The following is a 21,749-nucleotide window of genomic DNA, read 5'->3' on the forward strand; positions in this document are numbered from 1 at the left end:
CATTCACAGTCCCTTTCCTGTCCTACCCCTATCCTTGTCCCCATCCCTAAGGGACATCTATGGGGTCTGCCAATCTGCTATGAGCCAAGCTTGGTTCTAGCATCTCTCAAGGGCCTACAATATGCCAGGCTGAGCATTTTGGACACAAAAGTGCCATGCCTGAGTGCCACCCCAGCATCCTTGGCCCTCAGAGCTGGCACCTCCCTGTGGGGACGGGGGAGGTGAGGACCCTCGCTGGGCTGCTCTCTCAGGAAATTCAGCAGAGACATCGTGAGGCTGTGACTTGGTTTGTTCTCCCCATTTATACAACACTGAACATTGTCCCCAACCGCCCTTAACTCCCTCTTCCTTCTGCTTCTTTCCAAGATTCATCATGGCTTTTCATCCTCTTTGCTCCTCATTCCCGTCAGGGGGTTTCTGTCTTACACAGAGAGGGTGGGGTATAGAGATGAAGAAGGGTCCATTGAGGTCTTACACCAGGTGCCTACATTCCTTCCCCGCCAAAATGGGCCAGGTATGGAGGTCAATGGCCCCTGCCTGCTGCCTCTCAGTGTGCACACTGAGCCCCCGAAGAGCCCCTGCAGGTTCAGCCTTGCTGGGAGAGGTAGGGAGGGCTCTGGGAGGCCCAAAGAGAATGAGCTGCAGTGCCATTCTGGGGGCTGGTCCCATATGGCTCAGGGAACAGCCTGGGCTTTCCCTTCGGCCTTGTAGGTCATAGTTTCATCTGGAGCCTTTGAAGAGTTTTGCTAGGGTGTTTTATGGGAAATCTGGGCCTGGCCTCCATCTTTCACATTGCCCCATTAACCAAAGCAGAACCAGGAGTCAATCCCAATCATGCGGACCCATCTGCCTTGTGTCTAAGCCCTGAATCGCTGCTGCCAATCATGGACAAAGGGGTGCCCCCTGGCAGGTAGGCTGGCAGCCTACTTTTCTTGATGATCCCTTAAAGCATGGAGGATGGTGGCAACAGAGAGGAAAAGAGGGGAGATAGACAAGGACTGGCCTTGGACCTCACTAGGGTCAAGGCTCCTGAATCTAAATTCTTCCTTCTGGCCATACTGAGGGGGTGGGAACCCTCAGAACTTCCGTGTTCATGGCTGCCCTCGTTTCTGGCCCTGGACAACCTAGCAATCGCCTAGAAGAAGAAACCTTGTGCCCAGAGAGTCCTTGTTGACAAGGCTACTCTCTATGGAACAAGAGTGGGAAGGGAGCCCCTTGGCCAGGTAGGGCCTATCCTTTAAAAGGCTTCGAGTTGTATCTGCAGCACTCAGCACAGCTGCCAGGCACACAGCAGGTGTAGTAAATATGGACAGACAGCCTCTAGTGACATTAAGGAGAATACTTCTAAAAACCTTACTGACCACCTAACTGAAGAGGGCAAAGATAGCCCTTAAAAAAACCAAAAGGGTTTTTTTAAAAGCTGGGGCAGCTGGGTAGCTCAGTGGATTGAGAGCCAGGCCTAGAGACGGGAGGTCCTAGGTTCAAATCTGGCCTCAGACACTTCCCAGCTGTGTGACCCTGGGCAAGTCACTTGACCCCCATTGCCCACCCTTACCACTCTTCTGCCTTGGAGCCAATACACAGAAGTTAAGGGTTTAAAAAACAAACAAACCAAAAGGGCTAAAAAAATGGGAAAGGATCTGTTGGTACAAAAATATTCATAGCTTCTCTTTTTGTGGTGGCAAAGATTTGGAAAATGAGGTGGTGTCCCTCGATTGGGGAATGGCTGAGCAAATGGGAATATGATGGTGATGGAATACTATAGTGCTATAAGGAATGATGAGCAGATGGCTTTGAAGAGAACTGGAAAGACCTCTGCAAACGGATGCAGAGTGAAATGAGCAGAACGAGGAGGACAGTGTACAGAGCAACTGAAACACTATAGGATGACTTTGCTACTTAACAGAATGATCCAGAATATTTCTGAGGGACTTATGAAAAAGAGCGCTATCCACCTCCAGGGAAAGATCTGTTGGAGTAGAAATGCAGAAGAAAACATGATTTATCACTTGACTTTGTAAGATTAGTCACCTACAAATTGAGTAATATGGAAATGTATTTTGCTTGATAATACATGTATAACCCAGACTGAATTACTTGTCAGCTCTGGGAGGGGTGAAGAAAGAAGGAAGGGAGACAATATGAACTGTTTAACTTTAGAAAACTTATATGGAAACTTGTTATTAAAATAAAGGGGGAAAAATGGGCTTCAGGGCAGCGTTCTAGAGTGGAAAGAGGTAGGAGCCCTGGTCTGGAATCCCCAATCTTCCTCTTACAAGCTATCCAAGTCCCTCCACCTCTCTGAGACTCAGTCTCCTCCTTTGTAAAGTGGGGATAATAATGTCAGCACCACTCACCTTGCTGGATTGCAATGAAATTTCCTTTAAGGTTTGTCAGAGCCACAACTGTGAGCTGTGATGGTTCCTATGTAACATGGTTAGGGCCCAGACAGGCTGATTATTTGGCAGAAATGATTCAGCATTTGTTCAAATGATAAAATCATGACAGAAAAGTAAGCATGCGGCTCTACTCCTGCCTTGAGCAGAGAGAAGCCAAGGCAGCCTGGATTAACTGGGACCAGCTACCTGACTCACCTGTGCACAGCAAAGAGGAGGGCCAATGCCGCCACGCACTTCTCTCCCCCTGACAAGTTGTCCATGGGCATGAAACGCTTCCCAGGAGCCACACAGTTGTAGCTGATCCCTTCCAGATAAGGCTCTTCCGGGTTCTCTGGGCTCAGAAAGGCCTGAAATATTGTTTTAATCAGTTTTTTTCAATGAACAAAAAGACTGTCTTTCTGTCTCTCCCTGTTCCACCCATCCCTGGAAAAACAAAAACCAAGAGTGAGCAGCATCATTCATGTCAAACTCTCAAAAGCTGACACAAATAAAGTGCTGATTGAGCAGCAAGTGGGCCTAGAATGGAGAAGAGAACATAACAGAGAGATGACTGATTGTGAGGAGTTGGGTGGAGGAAGGAGGGAGCTACAGGCAGATCAGGATGCTTAGGAGAGATTGGGGGGGTGGGGATGTCACTTACACAACTGATCCCCTGAAGAGGATCTCACCTGAGATCCATCCCTGGGATCCACCCATGTGTAGGGGAGGGGGAGAAAGGACCTAAGAAGGTTAGGACGAGGAGGAGGATCAGGAGACAGAGTTCTAAAAAGCCAGGGTGAGTATGTCCAGGAAAGGTCGGTCTGGGGCCTGGGTGGAGCTCCAGGAGACACCAGGGCCTGCTGCTAGAGGGGAAGAACGTGAGCCCAGCCAGGTGTAGGGACATGGTGGAAGACAGAAGTGCCTGGCATGTCAGGGTCCACGGGTCACAGAGAGCTAGACACGACTGAACAACAGCAGTAACAAACTTGTCCAGCTCTAGCACTTAGCACAGTGTCAGGCACGAAGCAGGCCTTGAGTGCTCTGGGCACTGTCCCTGCTCAGGCTGCTCTGCTAAACTGTGTGTGCTCTGGCGACATCTGCATTTTGGTCTTCTTTTGCTGGGTTGGAACCTTATCAGAATGAATGAATGAATGAATGAATGAATGAATGAATGAATCTCCTTCAGCTCATAGTTGATGATCTGGTCTCACTTACTCATGAGCCCCAGAAAGGTTCTTCTGGTGGAAGAGGACTAGGTGAGCTCAAAAGCGTCCCCCAACCATCTCAGTGACCTTGGGGCCCATCATGGCCGAGGCTGGGGATCCCCAGGACCTCCTTTTTGGCCAAGGTCACTGGGTCACAGGGAAGGAATGACAGGGACATCAAGGAATCACAGACCCTCACCCTAGGGCATCTCCTCTTCCTTCTAAGTGCCTAAGGCAGAAATGAGCTCCTAAGACCAGTTCATCAGAATTCACAAAATCTTTCCCAGGTGAAAACCTTGGAAGGCATCCAATGAGAACTGGGAAGAGCCTTAGAGGTCCCTACCCCCCTCACTTGATAAACAAAGAAATGGAGGGACAGATGATTTCTAGGGCTCAGAGGCGGTAGCTGAGAGAGAACAGCAGATCCATCTGACTGTATTTCCAGAAAATAGGCTAACTACTGTCTCGGGGGTCAGACTACTTGTCAAGGACAGTGTGGGCTCAATGGGCAGGGAGGAGGCAGCTGCACTGGCAGAGAGAGAAGGCAGGGTGGGGCGGGCCAGAGGCCGTACCTGGGCACTGTTGTTCCTGCACAGCTTTTTGTAGATCTGATCAATGGACACTGAGACGTGCTCAAAGCACTGGCTGAAGAGGTCATATCGTTTCTTCTTTACTTGTTCAAACTCCTGCCTACAGACCCGTGCCTCCTTCCTGCTGGCCTCAAAAGCTGCAAGACAATGAAACGTCAGTCCACTGGATGCCCCCAGAGGGAACTTCTCTCCTCACTCGCCCCAGAAGGAGGAGGACTTTCTCTGATTGGTCAGGGCAGGCCCCAGCCTCACCATCGATGGACTCCTGGAACTTGTCTCTGACATTCTGCAGGTTCTGCAGGGCCCGAAGGTTGGGGGCAGTGGTCTTCAGGAGAATATCCTCATGTGTGGCCAGCTGCTGCTCGAGGAGCCCCAGCTGAGCCTTGATCTCCTTATCAGACTGCAGATCCTGCAGTGGCAGAGAAGGTCAGGTGGGCCCTGTTGCAGCTGTCCAGGGTTTGAGTCCCACCCCAGCCCCCTGGTGCCTCAGTTACCTTCAGATCTTCCCCAAGGCTGCTGTAGTCTATCTGTAGGGCCCCTTCTCTCTCATACATGGCTGCCACTGTGCTCTGTGTGCTCTCAGCTTGCTCTCCGAGCTGAAAAACAGACCCGAGGGAACTCAGGCCTCTTCTTTCAGACCAAGTGCTTCCCATTTGGGGCTGTCAGCACAGGAGAAGCCCAGGGCACAAGCCTGGCAGAGAGCCCAGTGGGGGACAAGACCAGCTGGTGGCATCACCAGTATCCAGTCTGTGGGAGTCCCCAAATGAGGGACCCAGCCCAAAAAGAACATTTTAGAAGCACCAAGAACCTTTAATCATAGAGAGAGAACTGACCATGTCAGAATGCCTCCCATGACAGGGACCTTACTACTTCCCATTGAGTTCATTCTGTTTTTCCTTCTATTTTCATGAAGTCAAATGACTCTGTGACTCTGTTCTTGACAGTATTAACAATGACAAGATGTCCAGAACTCTGTTTCCTGAGTTTCCATGACACTTCTCAGATTCTAAGAAGAGAACCAAACCCAGCTCATCCTTTCTCATTCCTCTGAGAAGCCTGTGGCTGGTGAGGCAAGAGAGAGGCAAGGATCAAAGTGTGTTGGCCCCACTCTGGTGTCACACTTGGCCTGCGCAATATCTCCTGCTGGACAAACTCCCTTGGAAGGGCATTTGAAGCCCGACCGCCCTGCTTGCCTTCACTCTGCCACAAGCTGCTGGGGTTGTAAAGCAGGGCTTAGGATCTTCTGCTAACTGTGGTCCAATGGGTACAGAACATACTGTAGGGGGTCTGTCAAGGAAGGGGTCCCTCAGTGAGAGCCAGGATACCTTCGAGGGCCACAGGATCTCCTCTAAGCCTCCTATCATCCCACATTTTGGTGCCTATAACAGGCAGGCCACAGATGTGGGAGGTTTTATAACAAGCCTAACAGCCCTCAACCTGCTAAAGCCGCCATACCGCCACTTGGATAGTCTCGTCCAGGGAGCCGGCCACAAGAGTGACCTCGATGTCCTGCACCTTGCAGCTCAGCAGAATGTTGTGCTTCTCCAGCCGCTGCTGTTCTAGGGCCGTCTGGACAGCTGCCATCTCCTTCTGCATCTTCCCCACCTCCCTGCAGAAGGCACAGTGCACACCCATCCATGCACAAGCACATACATGCATAAACACACAAACACATATGCACATGCAGGAGACCATTGGCCAAGAGAAACCAGCCAGGCCCACCTCAATTTAATCTCTAGAGGCGCCCTCAATTCACCTTTCTCAGAGTCCTGGTTTTTCCTTCTGGGTCAGTTGGAACTCATCTAGAATCCTAAGGCCCCTCCTGGCCCAGTCCCTGCTAAAGGCCATTCCCTCAGTCCCAGCCCATTGAAGAGGGACATGAAACTCAGGCCACTGTTGGCAATCAAGTGAAAGAGCAGCAGAACTGGCACCAGAAATCCGAGGAGGACAGGAAGAGAAGAGCTTTTCTATGGTCCAAGCTGTAAAGGGCCTACAGGGTGTACCCCCAGGCCACAGCAACTGCACCAAAAGCCCAAGCCAGAGAGGTGGAGGGTCAAATGTAGTCACTATGCCTAAGGGAGGGGAAGCCCAAAGAGCTGTGAGCTACCCCTCTACCCTGGACTCTGGAGGTATTTGTGGGAGACCAAGTCACAGACTGCCAGATGTTCATAAAGATCCCTTTCTAAGAAGCTTCTTCAGGCTGGCTGGTGACATGAAAGAATTGTCCCTGGCACCTCTAGCTCCCCACTCTAGGATCAGAGGCTCACTTCTGAGACTGGGAGCTGGGAGGAAGTGCTCTCCATACCATCAGATGCCTAAGAATCAGTCATATGTAATGGAGACGAGGAGGGAAGCATCTGTTAGGCACCTAATATATGCTAAGCCCTGTGCTCAGAAGACCGGGCCATTCCTTGCTCTCCTTGAGCTCCACAGGGAGGCTTTCCTGTTCAGTTCAGGGCAGATGGAGCCTCACCAAGAGGGGTGGAAACAGAGGGAGGGAGATGGGGGTTGGCATCCTGCAGATAATGGTGATCCTGTGTTCTCCAGAGGAGGCTAGGAGCCCTCAAGTAAAGTAGTCTAAGGGATGATCCCCAAAGTAGTCTGGGAAAGGATCCAGCATAGGAGAGACAGAAAGTGAGAGAGAGGGGGAGAAGACATTGACTGATCCAATCTCTTCCTCCTCTGAGCCCTTTCCCAGTCACTCTGAAATACTGATTCATGACCCAACACATAAGCCTACTTCTACTCCCAGGTAACAAACCCATCTCCTTTCCTGATCCCTCCTGAAGATGTAGCCTCCTTGGCCTTTCCAGGACAGTGGCTCTCCCTATGGCCCCTGATTGGCCCTAGTAAGAGGGACTAAACATGTCACTGTCACTCAGCCACCTCTCTTCCTTGGAGGTTTAATCAGTCCACATTTAACACCAACCAAGCCTCAGTTAGCTGGGATCTCCTGCCTCCAGGTCACCTTCCTTCCTTTCTCAGAGAGGTTAGGGCCTCCCTCACAGTCTTTTCCTCCTCCAGCCCACTTCAGCCACCCACAGAGATGTACATAGACTGATCTTGCCATCACCCTCCACAGATATAGCATCTCTGCAAGTCCCTTCTCTGCTCACAGTCTGTCATTTTCTTTCTCCCTTTGCCTTGCAAGCTTAAACTCTGTTCCTCATCCACACTGTGAACTCTCAGTTCTTTCTCAAGCCATCACCCAAGTAGGACACCTGTCCTGGCTATGCTCTCCCCCTTTCCTCCACCCAACCCTTTGCAAACTAGTACAACTGGACACTGCCCTCTTCTCTTTGATCCCTGGTCCCTAATCTTTGTATTGGTCTTGCCCAGTCAAGCTTCAGCTTTGTTCCCTCCTGCCATTTGCTGCCCTCATTCCCTACACATGGCTGAAGATGGAAAAAAAAATCACATGACTATTCTGACCAGACTCATTATAAATGAAAGAGATACAACCTCACCCAGGTCGGTCCTCACTGCTGCTGTCACTCCTCCAACCAATTGATTCCATTGGCTGCCTATTACAAAGAGGCTCTCATCCCAAATGCTCTGTTTGGCCTTCAGAACCTTCCAAGCCTGGCCCCTGCCTATCTTTCCAGCCTCCATACACTTTATTCCCCCTCCAAATGCCTGGTAATGCAGTAACACCAGTCTCCTGGCTGTTCCTCAAATAGGACACTCACTCTCCTGACTCCAGGCATGATCACTGGCTGACCTCCATATGTGAAACACTCTTCCTCCTTTTCCTCAGTTCTGCCTCTTGGCTTCCCATCAAGTCTCAGTTGAAATATCACTATCCCACCTTCCTGGTCTTTTTTTTTTTTAAAACAAACTCTTATCTTCTGTTTTAGAACCAATACTGTTCCAAGGCAAAAGAATGGCAATGGCTAGGCAACTGGGGTTAAGTGATTTATCCAGGGTCATATAACTAGGTTCTGTCTGAGACCAGATTTGAACCCAGGACCTGCCTTCTCTAGGCCTGGCTCTCAATCTACTAAGCCACTTAGCAGCCCCCTTGATCTTTCTTAATCACAGTGCTTTCTTTCCTTTTCAGATTATCCCCAATTTGGTCTGCGGTTATCTTGTTGTCTACACATTAGGCCATAAACCCCTTGAGGTTAGGGCTTGGGTTATTGGTTTTGGGGCTTTTTTGTCTTTATTTGTATCTCCAGTGCGTGGCACAGGACCTGGCACACAGGAGACACTGACTTGATTAACTTCCTAAGAACAAAGGCTACCTCAAATGGCAGGCACTGCTTCAGGAGGAGATGATTCTCCCTCCTTGGAGATATTCAATCAGAAGTACATAAAAAGAAACAGTCAGGGGGCAGCTGGGTAGCTCAGTGAATTGAGAGTCAGGCCTAGAGACGGGAGGTCCTAGGTTCAAATCTGGCCTCAGACACTTCCCAGCTGTGTGACCCTGGGCAAGTCACTTGACCCCCATTGCCTACCCTTACCAATCTTCCACCTATAAGTCAATACACAGAAGTTAAGGGTTTAAAATTAAAAAAAAAAAAAAAAAAAGAAACAGTCAATGTTACTCTGAAATATCCAACTCCCTGGAAAACATCTGAAAACGACCCCTGGTTTTGTCAAGCTGCAAAGCTTCATGTCTAAGTAGCCAACATTTACCTGTTGCTGATCAAAAATTTCTTGCGCGCTTCCTCCACCTGGCCCTGTGCCTTTTCAATGCTAGCGTTCTGAGCAACACACACATCCTTTAGCTGCTGTCGTTTGGCCATGAGGTCATCCACAACTTGCAGGCAGTTTTCTTCCACCTAAACAGAGAAAAGGACTCAGTGAGATATTCTTCTACATCTGTCCTAGTCCAACATGCCATCTTCTCCCTAGCAATGACTGCCCATACCCGAGATGAGAAAAATCAACTCTGAATTATACAGAAGATTCTAGGTCTGCGTATTCTCAGCTCTATTTCCCAAAATGACTTTGTTCATGGGCAGGAGTTGGAACTAGGTCCAATTTCACTAGTGTTCCAATAGAACTCTTGGATATATGGAGACTCTTTCCATAGATGCCCGTCAGTGCCCCACCTATAACTTCCAGTCTGAGAGTGATCTGGGATACCCAAGGCCCAGTTAAGTTGACAAGTGGAAACCTGGCCACCCAGCCTGTCCTGTGCTTTCTCATTCCAAAGCTGGCCTTGTGACCAATCTCTTACTACACTGCCACATTCATCTGACAAGGGCAAGCATTCTGAAGATGGCCCACAAAGGGCTCACTATTCTGTCAAAAAGATGCAGAACGCAAAAGTTTGCTCTGTTTCTTCTATGTGAGCCTTTAAAAAAGATCGGCTTTTATTTATGCCAGAATCAAATATAAAGTGTAGATATTCATTATTATCCACCCCTGGACTGGCTGCCACTATGCGAAATTCTGACGGCTTTACTGAGATTTTGAAAAGAATCCCAGAGGTTTAAACTTGAAGAAACAGCAAAGATTTTCTAAGAAGCCAATTTTTAAATAATTTGTTTAGATTCAAAGAATTTTAGAACTGGAACATACTTTACAATTCATAGACTTGTGACCAACTGGAAAAGGAAACAGTGATGACACAAAGCCAGAGTGGCTTTATCAAGAATATCTCATGCTCAATTAAACTCTTTTCTTATTCCTGACATGGTGAATCAAGAGGACACACATCACAGATACAAGGTCCTGGGCTTTTTAGCAAGGTATTTTGGCTTTCCTCCAGGAAAAGATGGGGAGAAGTAGTACAGACAATGCAGCTAGATTTTGAAGTGGTGGAATGAGTCAGAGGAAGGTGGTCTTTAGTGGAGGGTTTCAGAGATTTTATCCCTGGCCTGTGCTTCTGAATATTTTTATGAATGGCTTGTAAGCCTGACCACCAAATGTTTAGGTGACATGAAACCCAAAGGAAAAACTCAACAGTGGGATGAGTGAATCCAGGTCCAAAATGATGAGAGAATACCAAATTGGACTGAACCTAACAAGATGAAACTGACTGGAGACCCCAAGTTTGGTTTCCAAAGGTCAACATCATTGGTACAGGATGGTTGGACAGGAGTTCATTTGAGAAAGACCCAGAGTCTGGGCAAGTGGAGAGCCAGCTCAATGAAACTCGTGGTCAAGGGAGCTAACTAGCTCAGTGGGAACTAATAATAATAATAACAATAACAATAATAATAATGACAACTCAGAGGGAACAAAATAAGAGAAACTATGTAGACTTCAGAGAACCATTTGCTTGCAAAATCATCGAATGACTCCTAAATATCAAGATCATCAAGACACCTCCCACTGTCCTATTCCATTTAACCAAGATTTATTGAGTCCATGCTATGGTCTATTGTTGGACCTACAAAGCCAAAATGACACAGTCCCTGTCTGCCCTCAAAGAACTTTGAAACTGGGGAAGGTGTACACTTTATGTGGGGAGACACACCTTGTAGGAAGTCACAGGGTCACAGATGATATCTTGTGAGCAGCAAACTGCAAGGAGGCTGGTCAGATTTACTAGGTCAGAAGATTGCATCAAAGGTAAATGTATGTAATCAGCCTGGAGAGAAAGGCTGGAACCAGACTGAAGGGCTTTTAATGCCAAACAAATCCTTGTGAGCTCATCCAAAGTTATGGAGTCAAGAAAAGTCCGCTGTGTCCTACTATGGTTTATTAATCAAGGCCCAGAGAGCATAAAAGACAGCCAGCCCTTCAAGGTAGCCCATGTGAAGCTCTGATTGTCAGCACATTCCTTGTTCCTCCATGAGGCATCATTTTGTCTCTTCATAACTCTGCCACTCATTGTTCGTAAAGCCTCAAGTCCTGGAAGAAAGAGCACCCCCCACCTTTTGCCCCTGGTCTCAATGGATCCTTCATGCCATGGACATGACATCCTTTGTCATCCTGGCTGCCCGCTCTGCACGCTCTCTAGCACATCAAAGTCCATTGTTGAGTGTGGTGACTAGAACTGCGCCCGGTACCCTAGAAGGGCCTGGACCATCCACTCCTCTTTTCTGGGAGCTGCATGAGCTCTTCAGATACTGTGTCAAACTGCTAATTCACATGGAGCTCCCTGTCTGCTAAAATCTCCAGATTGTTTCCAGGGCAACTGCAGTTCAATCAGGCTTTCTCCCATCTTGTAGAACAAAATTAAACGGGAAGAAGCACGGCATTTTACACTTGGCTCCCAAAAGCTAACCTCAATGTAATGTGATGGAAGCCCGCCCCTCAGGAGTGGCCTACAGCAGAGAGACCAGATGCTACCAGGCAAAGCAGAGGGCCCACAAATACCCACCATCTCCGGGCCAGGGCAGTGTCTCTGAGCACTAGGATCTTTCCCTCTCTGCCCAGGTCCCCAGGCTCCCCACCTGGAAGTCACTCAGGCCCCACTGCTCTCATGTATCTCCCCAGGTCCAATATGGAAGCCTGTCATGGCAACAGCATCTCTTGAATATGCCTTTTTCTTTCCTCTGACACTCACTCTGCTCCTCATCCTGCTTCACACCTGGACTCTGGCAACAGCCTGCAGGTGGGCCTGCCAGCCTCAGGGCTCCCCACTCTCCAGACCTAGTGTGGTTTTTCTCATTAATTCCCAGTTGGAAAAAGAGAATAGAACTACTTTAGGGTCCCAGGCTCAGGAACATCAGATAGGCCTTAAATTCTTTTCCTCTCATATCATCTACCCTGACAGATGTTCAGGCTGCATGCACTCTCTTCTCTGACAGAAGGCAAACTCCTTGAGGAGAGGACTGGTTTCATTTCTGTCTTTGTTTTCTAGCCTGCACTCCCTAGAATGCTTGTTTCAGACCTAGGTCTTCCGAGCCCCAGGCCTGCTCCATGTGCTCCCAAAACCTTTAAATTTAAATTTCCCTTCAGATGAGCTTTCTCTTCTCATATTCCTTCCATCTGGGCATGTCCACAGCTGTCTGGCTCCCCACAAAGACACAGTATCTATCCCTTGGCCCTGGCATATAGGCAGTAGTAGCAGCGGCAGCAGCAGCAATAAGAGGACTGGGCATGCTTTTTACTCTGCACCCTCAGGCCTTCCATCTGTCCTCTTGCCTCAAAGTCCTTGCCTATCCAGGGCCTGGTGGCAATTATTTTTCAGCCCCAATTCACACTCCTTTGGTACCCTATACACTCAGGATCCCCTCTCCACCTTCTCTCCTCCCCTGATACAAAGATGTTCCTAGCAGCATTACAGGTCATCCCCTAAAGCTGGAAACACACAAGATCAACAGGTATGAGTAACACAAAGACACCAGGAAACTCTCTAGCTATCTGTCTGTTTTTCATGTCTTGCCTCTGTTGCTGGGCTGCCCAGATAGCATAGCTGCAATGGCCTCCTTCTTAGTCTCCCTACTAATTGCACCCTTCAACCCATTCCCCACATAATTGCCAAAGGGTTTTTCCCCAAGTCTGATTACCTCACTCCCATGCTTAATAAACTCCAGTTATTACCTTTGTAGTCAGTCAGTCAAAAAGCAGTTAATTTGGGGGCAGCTAGGTGGCTCAGTGGAATGAGAGCCTAGAGATGGGTTCAAATCTGGCCTCAGACACTTCCTAGTTGTGTGACCCTGGACAAATCTCTAAACCCCTTGCCTAGTCCTTACTGCTCTTCTGCCTTAGAACAATACACAGTATTGATTCTAAGATGGAAGGTAAGGGTTTAAAAAAAGCAGTTAATTCACTTAACTAGGTATTGAATATAAACTGATTGGTGTTTCAAGTTCTCCAAGGCCTGGCTCCAGCCTAACTATCTGGCCTTCACGAATGCTTTAGTCTGGCCCAACAACCTTCTCGATGCAGTGTTCCCAACTTTGTGCTTCTGCACAAAGACTGACCCAATCAGTGCCTGGAAGCAACCTTTCCTCACTCCCACCTCACTGTTTCCTCAACAGCTGCTGGAGCCTCGTCCCATGAAATGACTTCTTTCTTAGTCTGTGTAAATATCACAGGATTCTTTCCATGCCTTTGGGTCACGCCAATGGTTTCCATGCACTAGAAGCTCCAGAGCCTTAATGAACTGGGCTGGCTGAAACAGAGTGAACAGAGGGCTGGGGGTCCTCCACTCCTTACAAGCTCAGTCAGAGTAGAGAAAGCTGGTATGGTCTCTCTTTGAGGCTGGGGCTTCCCTTCCCCTGTGATAAGGCACAGGGTGCTGGGGGGCAGCCTGCAGGGGGGGGTGCTTTTGACTTCATACTGTGCACAAGTGCCCCAGCTCTCTTAAGGGGCATGAATGGTAGACCCTGTGGGGTAGGGCAATGGGGGAAAAAGGGCAAGAAAGGCCTATTAAGGGCTCATTGGTAGGGAGCACTTGAAAGCAGGTGGGTAGCCTTAGACATTATGGGCTTTACCCTGCCTGATTTGGGCAGGGGGCTAGAGGAGGTGGCCAATGAGATCATTGAAATTCTATTCAAAGTCCCATGATGGCTTTGACAAGCTGGCTCTCTTCAGTGAAAAGCTCTACCCAACCCCCTGCTCCCCCTCCACCCTCCCCAGCTTTCCCAGGAGCCTGAGAGCCATCACCTTCTTCAGACTCTCAAGGTCTTCTGTATCTTTGACAATGGCTTCTTTCAGGGTTGTGACCTTATTGGTTTTCTTCTTCAGTTGATTATGGCTATATTCCAGTTGAATGTTGAGCCGAGTCTTCAGTTTCTCAAACTCAAGCCTGGGAAGACAAAGGATGGTGGCATGAACCACTCCCTGCCACCATGATGCGAAGGAGTAACAATAACTCTTGCTGCCTCATTCTTTATCTCACAGGTCCTCTCAGCAGCTCCATTTTTGATATCCTGGGAATTGGAGGCAGGGGTCCACTACATTAACTTCCAGCTGCCAGGAGGAACATAAAGACCCAAAACACCTGAAAAGCTTGTGAAAGGGAAAGCATTCAGGATGATGGTGGTGGTAGGAGTCAGGTGGGAAGCTGGGAGTCAAGCTTAGCTGGAAGATGAGGATCTTGGAGGAAATCTAGCTAGAAGGGCAGGCTGAGGTCACCTTGGTCAGGGTCCTATGCATCAGGGCAGGGAGTCTGGAGTTTTATCCAAGCCATAGGAGCCACCAGAAGCCTCTGAACAGGGAAGGAAATGGTGACATGTGGGCCTTAAAGTCTGGGAGAAAAAGAGAGGCTGGAGGCAGGGAGCCTGGAGAGCCCAGGGCAGAAATCTGGGGTGTAGACAAGAGAAAGAAGAATGCGATAAGGGAGAGACCTTAAGGACCTCCAGCCTGGGCTTCTGCCCACCCTCTACCCTGCCATCACTCCTCCTTACATGCTGCTTAATGATGGGACTAAGCCTATCCCAAATCCATTCTGTAATCTCACTGGGGCCTTCATGACAACTAGGCAATCATTCCCTCTTCCCTAATCCATTTTCTGTAGGCCCCCATGCCCTACCCTCTCCTATCTGGAGTCCTCATTAGCAGGTCTGAGGCCATTTCCCAAGAGCTCTCTGTCTCTCCCCACCCCCACCTCACAATCCCTTGACTCTGGCCTCAGAGGCAGCCCCTCCACACCTCTCCAGGTAACACATACTCTTGCCAGTATTCCCTCAGGCCCTCTTCTCCAGCAGATTGCCTCCACTCTCTCCCAGTCCACTGACCTCATTCACATATTTCTCTTTCTGGTATCCACCCAACTACTTGTACCAAGTGGACAGGTTGGAGGCCTCTACTTTCCCTTCTCACTCTCCTTAACCCCTTGACAGCTGACTCCCAGCCTCACCATTCAACCTCCCAGTGACCATGGCAACAAGCTTCATCTCGATCCTCATTCTTCCAGATGCCTTATCCACTTATCCCCCTCTTCCTTCCTGGCTGGTCCTACCTCCATGGAGCACTCCACTCCACATCTCCTGGCATATGGTGGGCTGCTCCCCAGTCTCCTCAGCATAGACATTTACTACAAGGATGCTCCAAGGGATTTTGGACTTTCAGGACTTTCCTTCAGTCCTCTTTTTCCTGGTGTCCTGGGCCCAATGACCCTCTCTTTCTCCCCCCAGTTGGAGCCATTCTCATGTTTATTCCTACAAATTTCACACTGCATGTCCTCTTGGCATGTCAAGAGCAAGTGCTGCATGCAAAATGGGCCTGCTCCCTAACCCCCCTTTCTGTTGAAGGCAGCACCTTCCTGCTGCCCAGCGTCACTGACCTTGGACTTTTGAGCAATCCTTTCCCAATCTTTCACCAGTCCATCCCCTACTCCTCTACTCCCAATTCAGGTCCTTTTCACCTCTTGCCTAGACTACATGAAGAACTTCCTAGTTCATCTCTCCAATCCAACCTCCACAAAGCCACCAAAGAAATTTTCCTCAAGGGAAAGTCTGCTCTTGCCCTCTAACCACTTGACAAACTCCAGAGGTTCTCTGTTGCTTTTAGAATAGCCCATGGTTTGACAATGGAGTGGCAATGTGGCATGGTAGGTAGAGAGCCACCTGTCTGGCAGAGAGACTATAGTGTAGGAGACAGAGAGCTGGCTTCAGAGCCAGGAAGTCCAGTCCTCTTTCTGACCCACATCAATCATTTGACTTAGCTTCTTGGTGCTCTTGGAAGCCATCTTAGTGTGGAAGCTGCCAAGAAGGTGCCACTGCCCACCCAGATCATCCTGGGCCCCCTTCTTCCCAAGTCTCCCCTCCCTTTGCTGGCTAAGTCCGCTAAAGAGTCACCTGCAGGCTCTCCTCATGCTACCCAAACAGGTCTCCAGGGACCCCTTAATAGCCTCTTCCCAACCTTCCTCCTCTTTCTTGTCCTCTGATCCTCTTCACTTGAGCTTTTCATGAAACCATTCTCTCTTGGTTCTCTTGCTCCTTGGAGCCCCTTCCCAGGCTCCATTACTGGGTCTCTGCCTGGGTCACTCACACCCACTAATCAGGGGCGCCCCTCAAGGCTCTGCTAGGATCTTCTTCCCTTCTCCTTTGCTCTCATCAGCTCTTATGGATTCAATGACCATCTCTGTGCAGTTGACACTCAGATCCAGCCCTCACTTTTTTCTTGAACCCCAAAGGTCCAAAACTGAACTTATTTTCTTCCCTTGTCTCTGCCTCCCTCCTACCCACTTCCTAACTTCCCTATTGTCAAAGGTTACCCCATCTTCCCACTGATATGCACTATGGCAGGTTCACCACAGAGGTGCCTCCACCCAGCTGTTCAAGTGATCTTCCTAAAGCTTGAATGAGACCATGTCACCACCACCTTAGTCAATTTTGGCAGTTCCCTGTCACTCCCAGGATCAGATAAACTCTTACGGTTGGCCTTTGAAGGCCTGCCCCACTGGGTCTCTATCTTTCCTTCTTTTTATACTTTTATCACTGCCCTCCCTCCCCCTCTCCCCCCAATACTGGTCAATCTTCTGACTCAAGAGGCCCTCCTGGCTGTTCCTTGTACAAAAGACTCTCCATCTCCAGATTCTGGACATTTTAACTGGCTGCCCCTTTGTTTACAATTCTCTCCCTCCTCATTTCCATATCCTGACTTTCCTCAAGCCTCAGCTAAAATCTCATCAGCTACAGAAAGTCCCAATCCCCTTTATGCTAATGCCATTTGTCTTGTAAAAATCTTACTTGTGCATAGTTGCCAATGTGGCATTCTCCCCATTAGAGTGTGAGTTTTGCTTTTCTCTTTTTTCCCAGCATGGTCAGTACAGGGCCTGGTATATAGTAGGTCCTTAATTGCTGCCTTGCCTATCTTATGTCGACTGGCTTCGGCCCCTTTCTACCTCTCACACTCTCAATGTTTCTGATTGTGTTAGGTACAAAGAGGGAAAGCCTGAAGCAGACAGGTTCATATTAAGTGCAGCAAACATTATGAACAATGGATACAGTGGAATTGTCTGTATGTAGGTTTTACTTGAATGCGGGCGGATATGGAACAATTTGAAGTCATTGTTCTAATGAAATATAAGTACTGCTGACATGTGAAACCAGAAAAACACATCTTTTAAATGAAAAGCACTGGGTGAATCTAGTCTTTTCTGTTGCCAATAACAAACTACTTTTCCATATTAATGGAGAATTCATGCCTTTCAAGCATTTTAAATACAGCAATATTTATAAATATGTGGTTTTGAAGGAATTGTTTAAATTCTTTCCCTAACTTTGTCTTCAGATAGATTCTTTCAGCATATACTTTGTAGTAATGACTGTGTTGAATTCAATTTTAGAGTGTAGTAGCCACGTTAATTATTAACTCTGATTTTATTGAAGCCAACACATTACTTGCTACTGGTTTTTTTCTTCAATGATAAATACAATATTTACAGAAAAAAATTGCAGTGAGGTATGATAAAAAGAGCCAACTTCTTGGTTATTTGAACCCTCCCAAAGGGAACTAGGCCACCCAAGAGGGAAGGGGCTTCTCTTCTCACTGGGGATTTTCACACAGAGGCTAGGCAACTCCTTTTCATCTATTTGCTAAGGGGGCTTCCTTTTCAGGTCATGACACTGAAGTGGCTTTGAATTCTTTGATTAAGGGCATCAGGACCCAGGTTGGCCTTGGCAAAGACAAGGATTCCTCTTAGCCTAGTGTTGAATCCTCAGTACTCAGAGGTTAATAAGCCTCATGTTTCTCCTTCCCCTCCTCCCACCACCTGAAGCTTGTCCTTACTCACTTAACAGTGTAAAGGCCTCCCCTAAATGATAGGCTCAGTTATATATATATATATATATATATATATATATAAATAATTTAGTTCAATAATCTCCTGCTGACATTCTATCATTCTTGAGACTTTGCAAAGTATTGTCCTTACAAGGACGCTCTGAGGAAGGTAAGTGTCAATAAGACCCTTCTGCAGGTGAAAAATTTTCACCTTCTGCAGATGAAAAATTGGATTCAGAGGTTTGTTGACCATAACAGAGCTTAGGTATGACCAAGGGCTAGGCCATAAACCAAGGAACCCAAGATTCCTTGTCCTTCCTACTGCCTCCAGATGAGACTGCCACCCGAGATTTCTACATGGATTTAGGTAAAATTAGGGGCAAATACCAAGGTACCTCTTTTTGTCAATTTCCTGCTGCTGTTTCACTTGCTGGTTTTCATATTCGCGAATATTTTCTACGCCAATTTCTTCACAAAAGTCATGGAAAATTTCATCTTCCACCTTAAATGATTTGTATACAATTCTATTTTAGAATACATTGTATATCAATAAGATAGTTTCAATAAACAATTTTGCTCATCACCAGAGCATCATCATCTCTCTTTGCCAGAAAAACATCAGATCCTACACCTACATTCTATGCCTAGTGGTGACCAGAGCCTCATTCTTCCTTTAATTTTGTGATATCCACTCAGTCAGATCCCAGAGTTCTGAATGAGGAGGATGAAAGAACACCAACATGTCTGGGTTGACATTAGAGGCCATTATGAAAATTACTAATATCATTGAAAGGACTGGCCAAGGGGAGGAAATCGCAGCATGAATATGAATTTGTGCCCAGTTACTTCCCTGGTCATTTATACTGTCTAAGAGATGCCTAGAGCATAAGGAGGTGACTTCTCCACTTGGCCTGGAGTCAGGAAGATTCATCCTCCTAAGTTCAAATCTAGTGTAAAGTACCATTTTTGCCTCAGTTTTCTCATCTGAGAAAGAGGAAATGGCAAATCATTCCAGGATCTTTGCCAAGAAAACCCCAAATGGGGTCATGAAAACAACTAAATACTTATCTCTCCCTGATAGAACACCTTTCTTAAATTATACACACACACACACACATTTTAAATTAACAAGAATTTATTTTCTCTCTCTCCCATTTCTCTTTTCTTCTACCACTGGGGGAAAAAAATTGAGAGGGGAATCCTAAAAATATGCGTAGCTGGGTGGCTCAGTGGATTGAGAGCCAGGCCTAGAGACTCAGGAGATCCTGGGTTCAAATCTGGCCTCAGACACTTCCCAGCTGTGTGTCCCTGGGCAAGTCACTTAATCCCTATCGCCTAGCCCTTACCACTCTTCTGCCTTGGAACCAATACACAGTATTGATTCTAAGACGGAAGGTAAGGATTTAAAAAAAATACATAACTAAAGCAAATCCCTGCCTTGGCAAACATGACCAAAACTTTCTTGTTTTATAGATTGAGCCTAGCACTCTATCAGGCAGTAAGTATCTCCTGGTAGAATTTAAACCCCTAGGCCAGGGTCTATTTCATTCTTCTTAGCTATATGTTCAGCACCTAACACAATGTGAAGCTGCCAGTAGGTGCTTAGTAAGTGCTGGTTGAAGGATTTCCCTTTTCTTTCTCCCAATACCACATAATGAACATCCAAGTTCATAAGACTTGTCACCTTATCTATCTTTTCTTGAAAATCTGTGATTTGTCGGATTCTTTTCTCGATGCCATCACTCAGCATCACGTACTGAGATTCAATGTTCAGTAATTCACTTTGCAGTTGGGACTGTTCCTAATTGTGAGAAAGAAGATGGTTTTGACACAGTTAGTCCTCTAACTGGCTCCATGTTTGTATGATGAATTCAAGCAGCATGAGGGGTTCATAAAGGAGATGAACGACTGCAAGGAGGGAAGCTGAGGGACAGTGCAAGACTGCAGTCAGACAAGGAGGTTGGTCTCTTGGGCAGAGATGGCCAAACTCTGGATGATGATGTAGTCAGATGAGGCAACTTCAATAAAACTGTTTTCAAATATAAAGTACTGTGTTATCTGTAAATATTGTCATCATTATTAAAAGGAGACATTAGTGATAATGCTGTCAGTTGTCAAGATGACTGCTATGGATGAGATCATTGATGGAGACTTGAGACTCAATGTTTAATTGCAAAAGCCTGAGAAAACAGCATTCCCTAGGGGACTGGAGGCCCACTCTGCTAAGGAAGCTGGAGAAAGGTGATGGTGCAATCCAGATGAAATCCAGAGCCGAAGGTCCTCTGGAGCCCATAGCCCTTGAGAGCCTAGACCAGTGTTAACTCCTCACAATAATAGACAACTATCCAAACTCAAGGTTCAGTTTTACTGAGTTATTTAAAAAATGTAACTGTGAATCTGCATTAAGTCTCTCCTCAGTGGGGGAAAGAATGATATAACTCAACACTCAGGGGGCAGCTGTCCACCTGGAGCTTAGGGGAGCAAAGGGGCTTTTTCTGGATTCTAGCTCCTAGAGAAGTAAAAAGCACATAAGCTTTGGTGAATCTTTTCAAGTATGAGTTCCCAGAGGGCAAATTCAAGCTGTCTGTGAGTCCTCCCCACCCCCATTACCCAAGAGGGCAGAAGGAGGAACTGCTTGCTTTTGGGCAGCTGGACAAGAGGGGTAGGGCATGCAAAAAATGTCCTCCAGCATTGGGAAGAGGGGGAATGGAGCAGCTCCCCAAGTGCCTTGCATGCATGCCAATACTTTACCATCGCTGTCCTAGACCCATCTGCCCCACCAGAGACCCAGGGGAATTTCTCCTAGGGTGAGAGGAGGGTTTCTCTCTCTGAAATGAAAATATCTCATTTGCAGTGGAAGAGCTCATCCATTCTGTATATTGCCTAGTATGTTACATTATCATCTCAGATTTCATATTAGCTTGGATAATGACTGGTCTTTGAGTAACTAGTACTTGGTGGGAAGGCAGTCAAGACTCTGGATATAGCTTGGGCCTTCTCTCCTTGTTAAGGGTTAATGACTAGGAAAGGGGCCTGAATCAAATAATCATTGCCCCAATACTGTGGATAGGGGGTATCAGATAAATGGTATTCATTTTATAAAGAGAGAAGAACAGACCAGTTTCATTATACCCATTTATGGCTCTCCTCCAGGTAAGAATCAAAGACTCCCTTAGAGAGGGGTGAAGGATCAACCCATGTAGACATTCACAAATCTTACATGGGTGACACTGCTCCCGACAACAGGAAACGATTCAATAGATGCCTCACTTCCTACTCTGGGTTTTACACTTCCTGTCTACTAAGTTTACCACCAACCATTTGAACTTTAAATGAATTCTAAAATGAGGGAGGCCTGTGTCCAGGTCTAACAAGAATCAGCTTAGAGAGCTGGGTAAAATTGTTCTGGAGAGAGAGGAAACCATGGTCTTCAAGTACCTGAAGAGTTCAGGAGAGGAAGGACTGGACCTTTTGGGCAAGAAGCTGCTGCTGATTGATCTCAGAGCGCAATGGAAGGAAACATTTCTATCATGGGGCATTGAAGTGGGGTGAGCTTTTGAGGTTGTGAATTACTATCCTTGGAAGGCATTAAGCCATAGTCTCAAGGGTCACTGAGTAGAGATGTGGAAGGGAGTTTCTTTTTGTTTCAGAGACTATGGTAAAACAAACCTGACTCATTTAAAAACTGAATGAATGTCTTCTGGCTGTGTTACCTTGTTAAAACGAGCAAGATGCTTCTTTTTAATTGTCTCCAGTTCATTTTGAGAGTATTTGAGTCGTGTGTGAGTTCCTTGTACCAAAGCCTGGATTTGTTTCAAATCTGTTTCTTTGCGTCGTATTTTCATTAAGTCCTAGAAAAGAGGAATGGTAGGAAAAGTTACCTTGTATCTTATACTACTGTGTTTCAGTGTTTTTCACATAACCTCAGCTGTTATTAACCCCCCACCCCCCCCGCCCCCCGCCACACACACACACACACGCATAATCACTTGTATACC

At 47.2% G+C, this 21,749-nt stretch overlaps 1 protein-coding gene across 1 annotated transcript in view; it reads right to left on the bottom strand.

Annotated features, from left to right (window-relative positions):
* The window catches only part of SMC1B (structural maintenance of chromosomes 1B), a 60,417-nt gene that overhangs the window by 2,103 nt on the left and 36,565 nt on the right, over positions 1-21,749 (bottom strand). The window contains 10 exon segments of the mRNA XM_044678246.1: positions 2,595-2,746; positions 4,156-4,310; positions 4,426-4,582; positions 4,668-4,769; positions 5,629-5,782; positions 8,812-8,957; positions 13,687-13,828; positions 18,147-18,253; positions 19,436-19,552; positions 21,465-21,602. Of these exon segments, the coding sequence (XP_044534181.1) occupies positions 2,595-2,746; positions 4,156-4,310; positions 4,426-4,582; positions 4,668-4,769; positions 5,629-5,782; positions 8,812-8,957; positions 13,687-13,828; positions 18,147-18,253; positions 19,436-19,552; positions 21,465-21,602 (1,370 nt within the window).

This window comes from Gracilinanus agilis, chromosome 5, assembly GCF_016433145.1.
Source record: "Gracilinanus agilis isolate LMUSP501 chromosome 5, AgileGrace, whole genome shotgun sequence".
NCBI lineage: Eukaryota > Metazoa > Chordata > Mammalia > Didelphimorphia > Didelphidae > Gracilinanus > Gracilinanus agilis.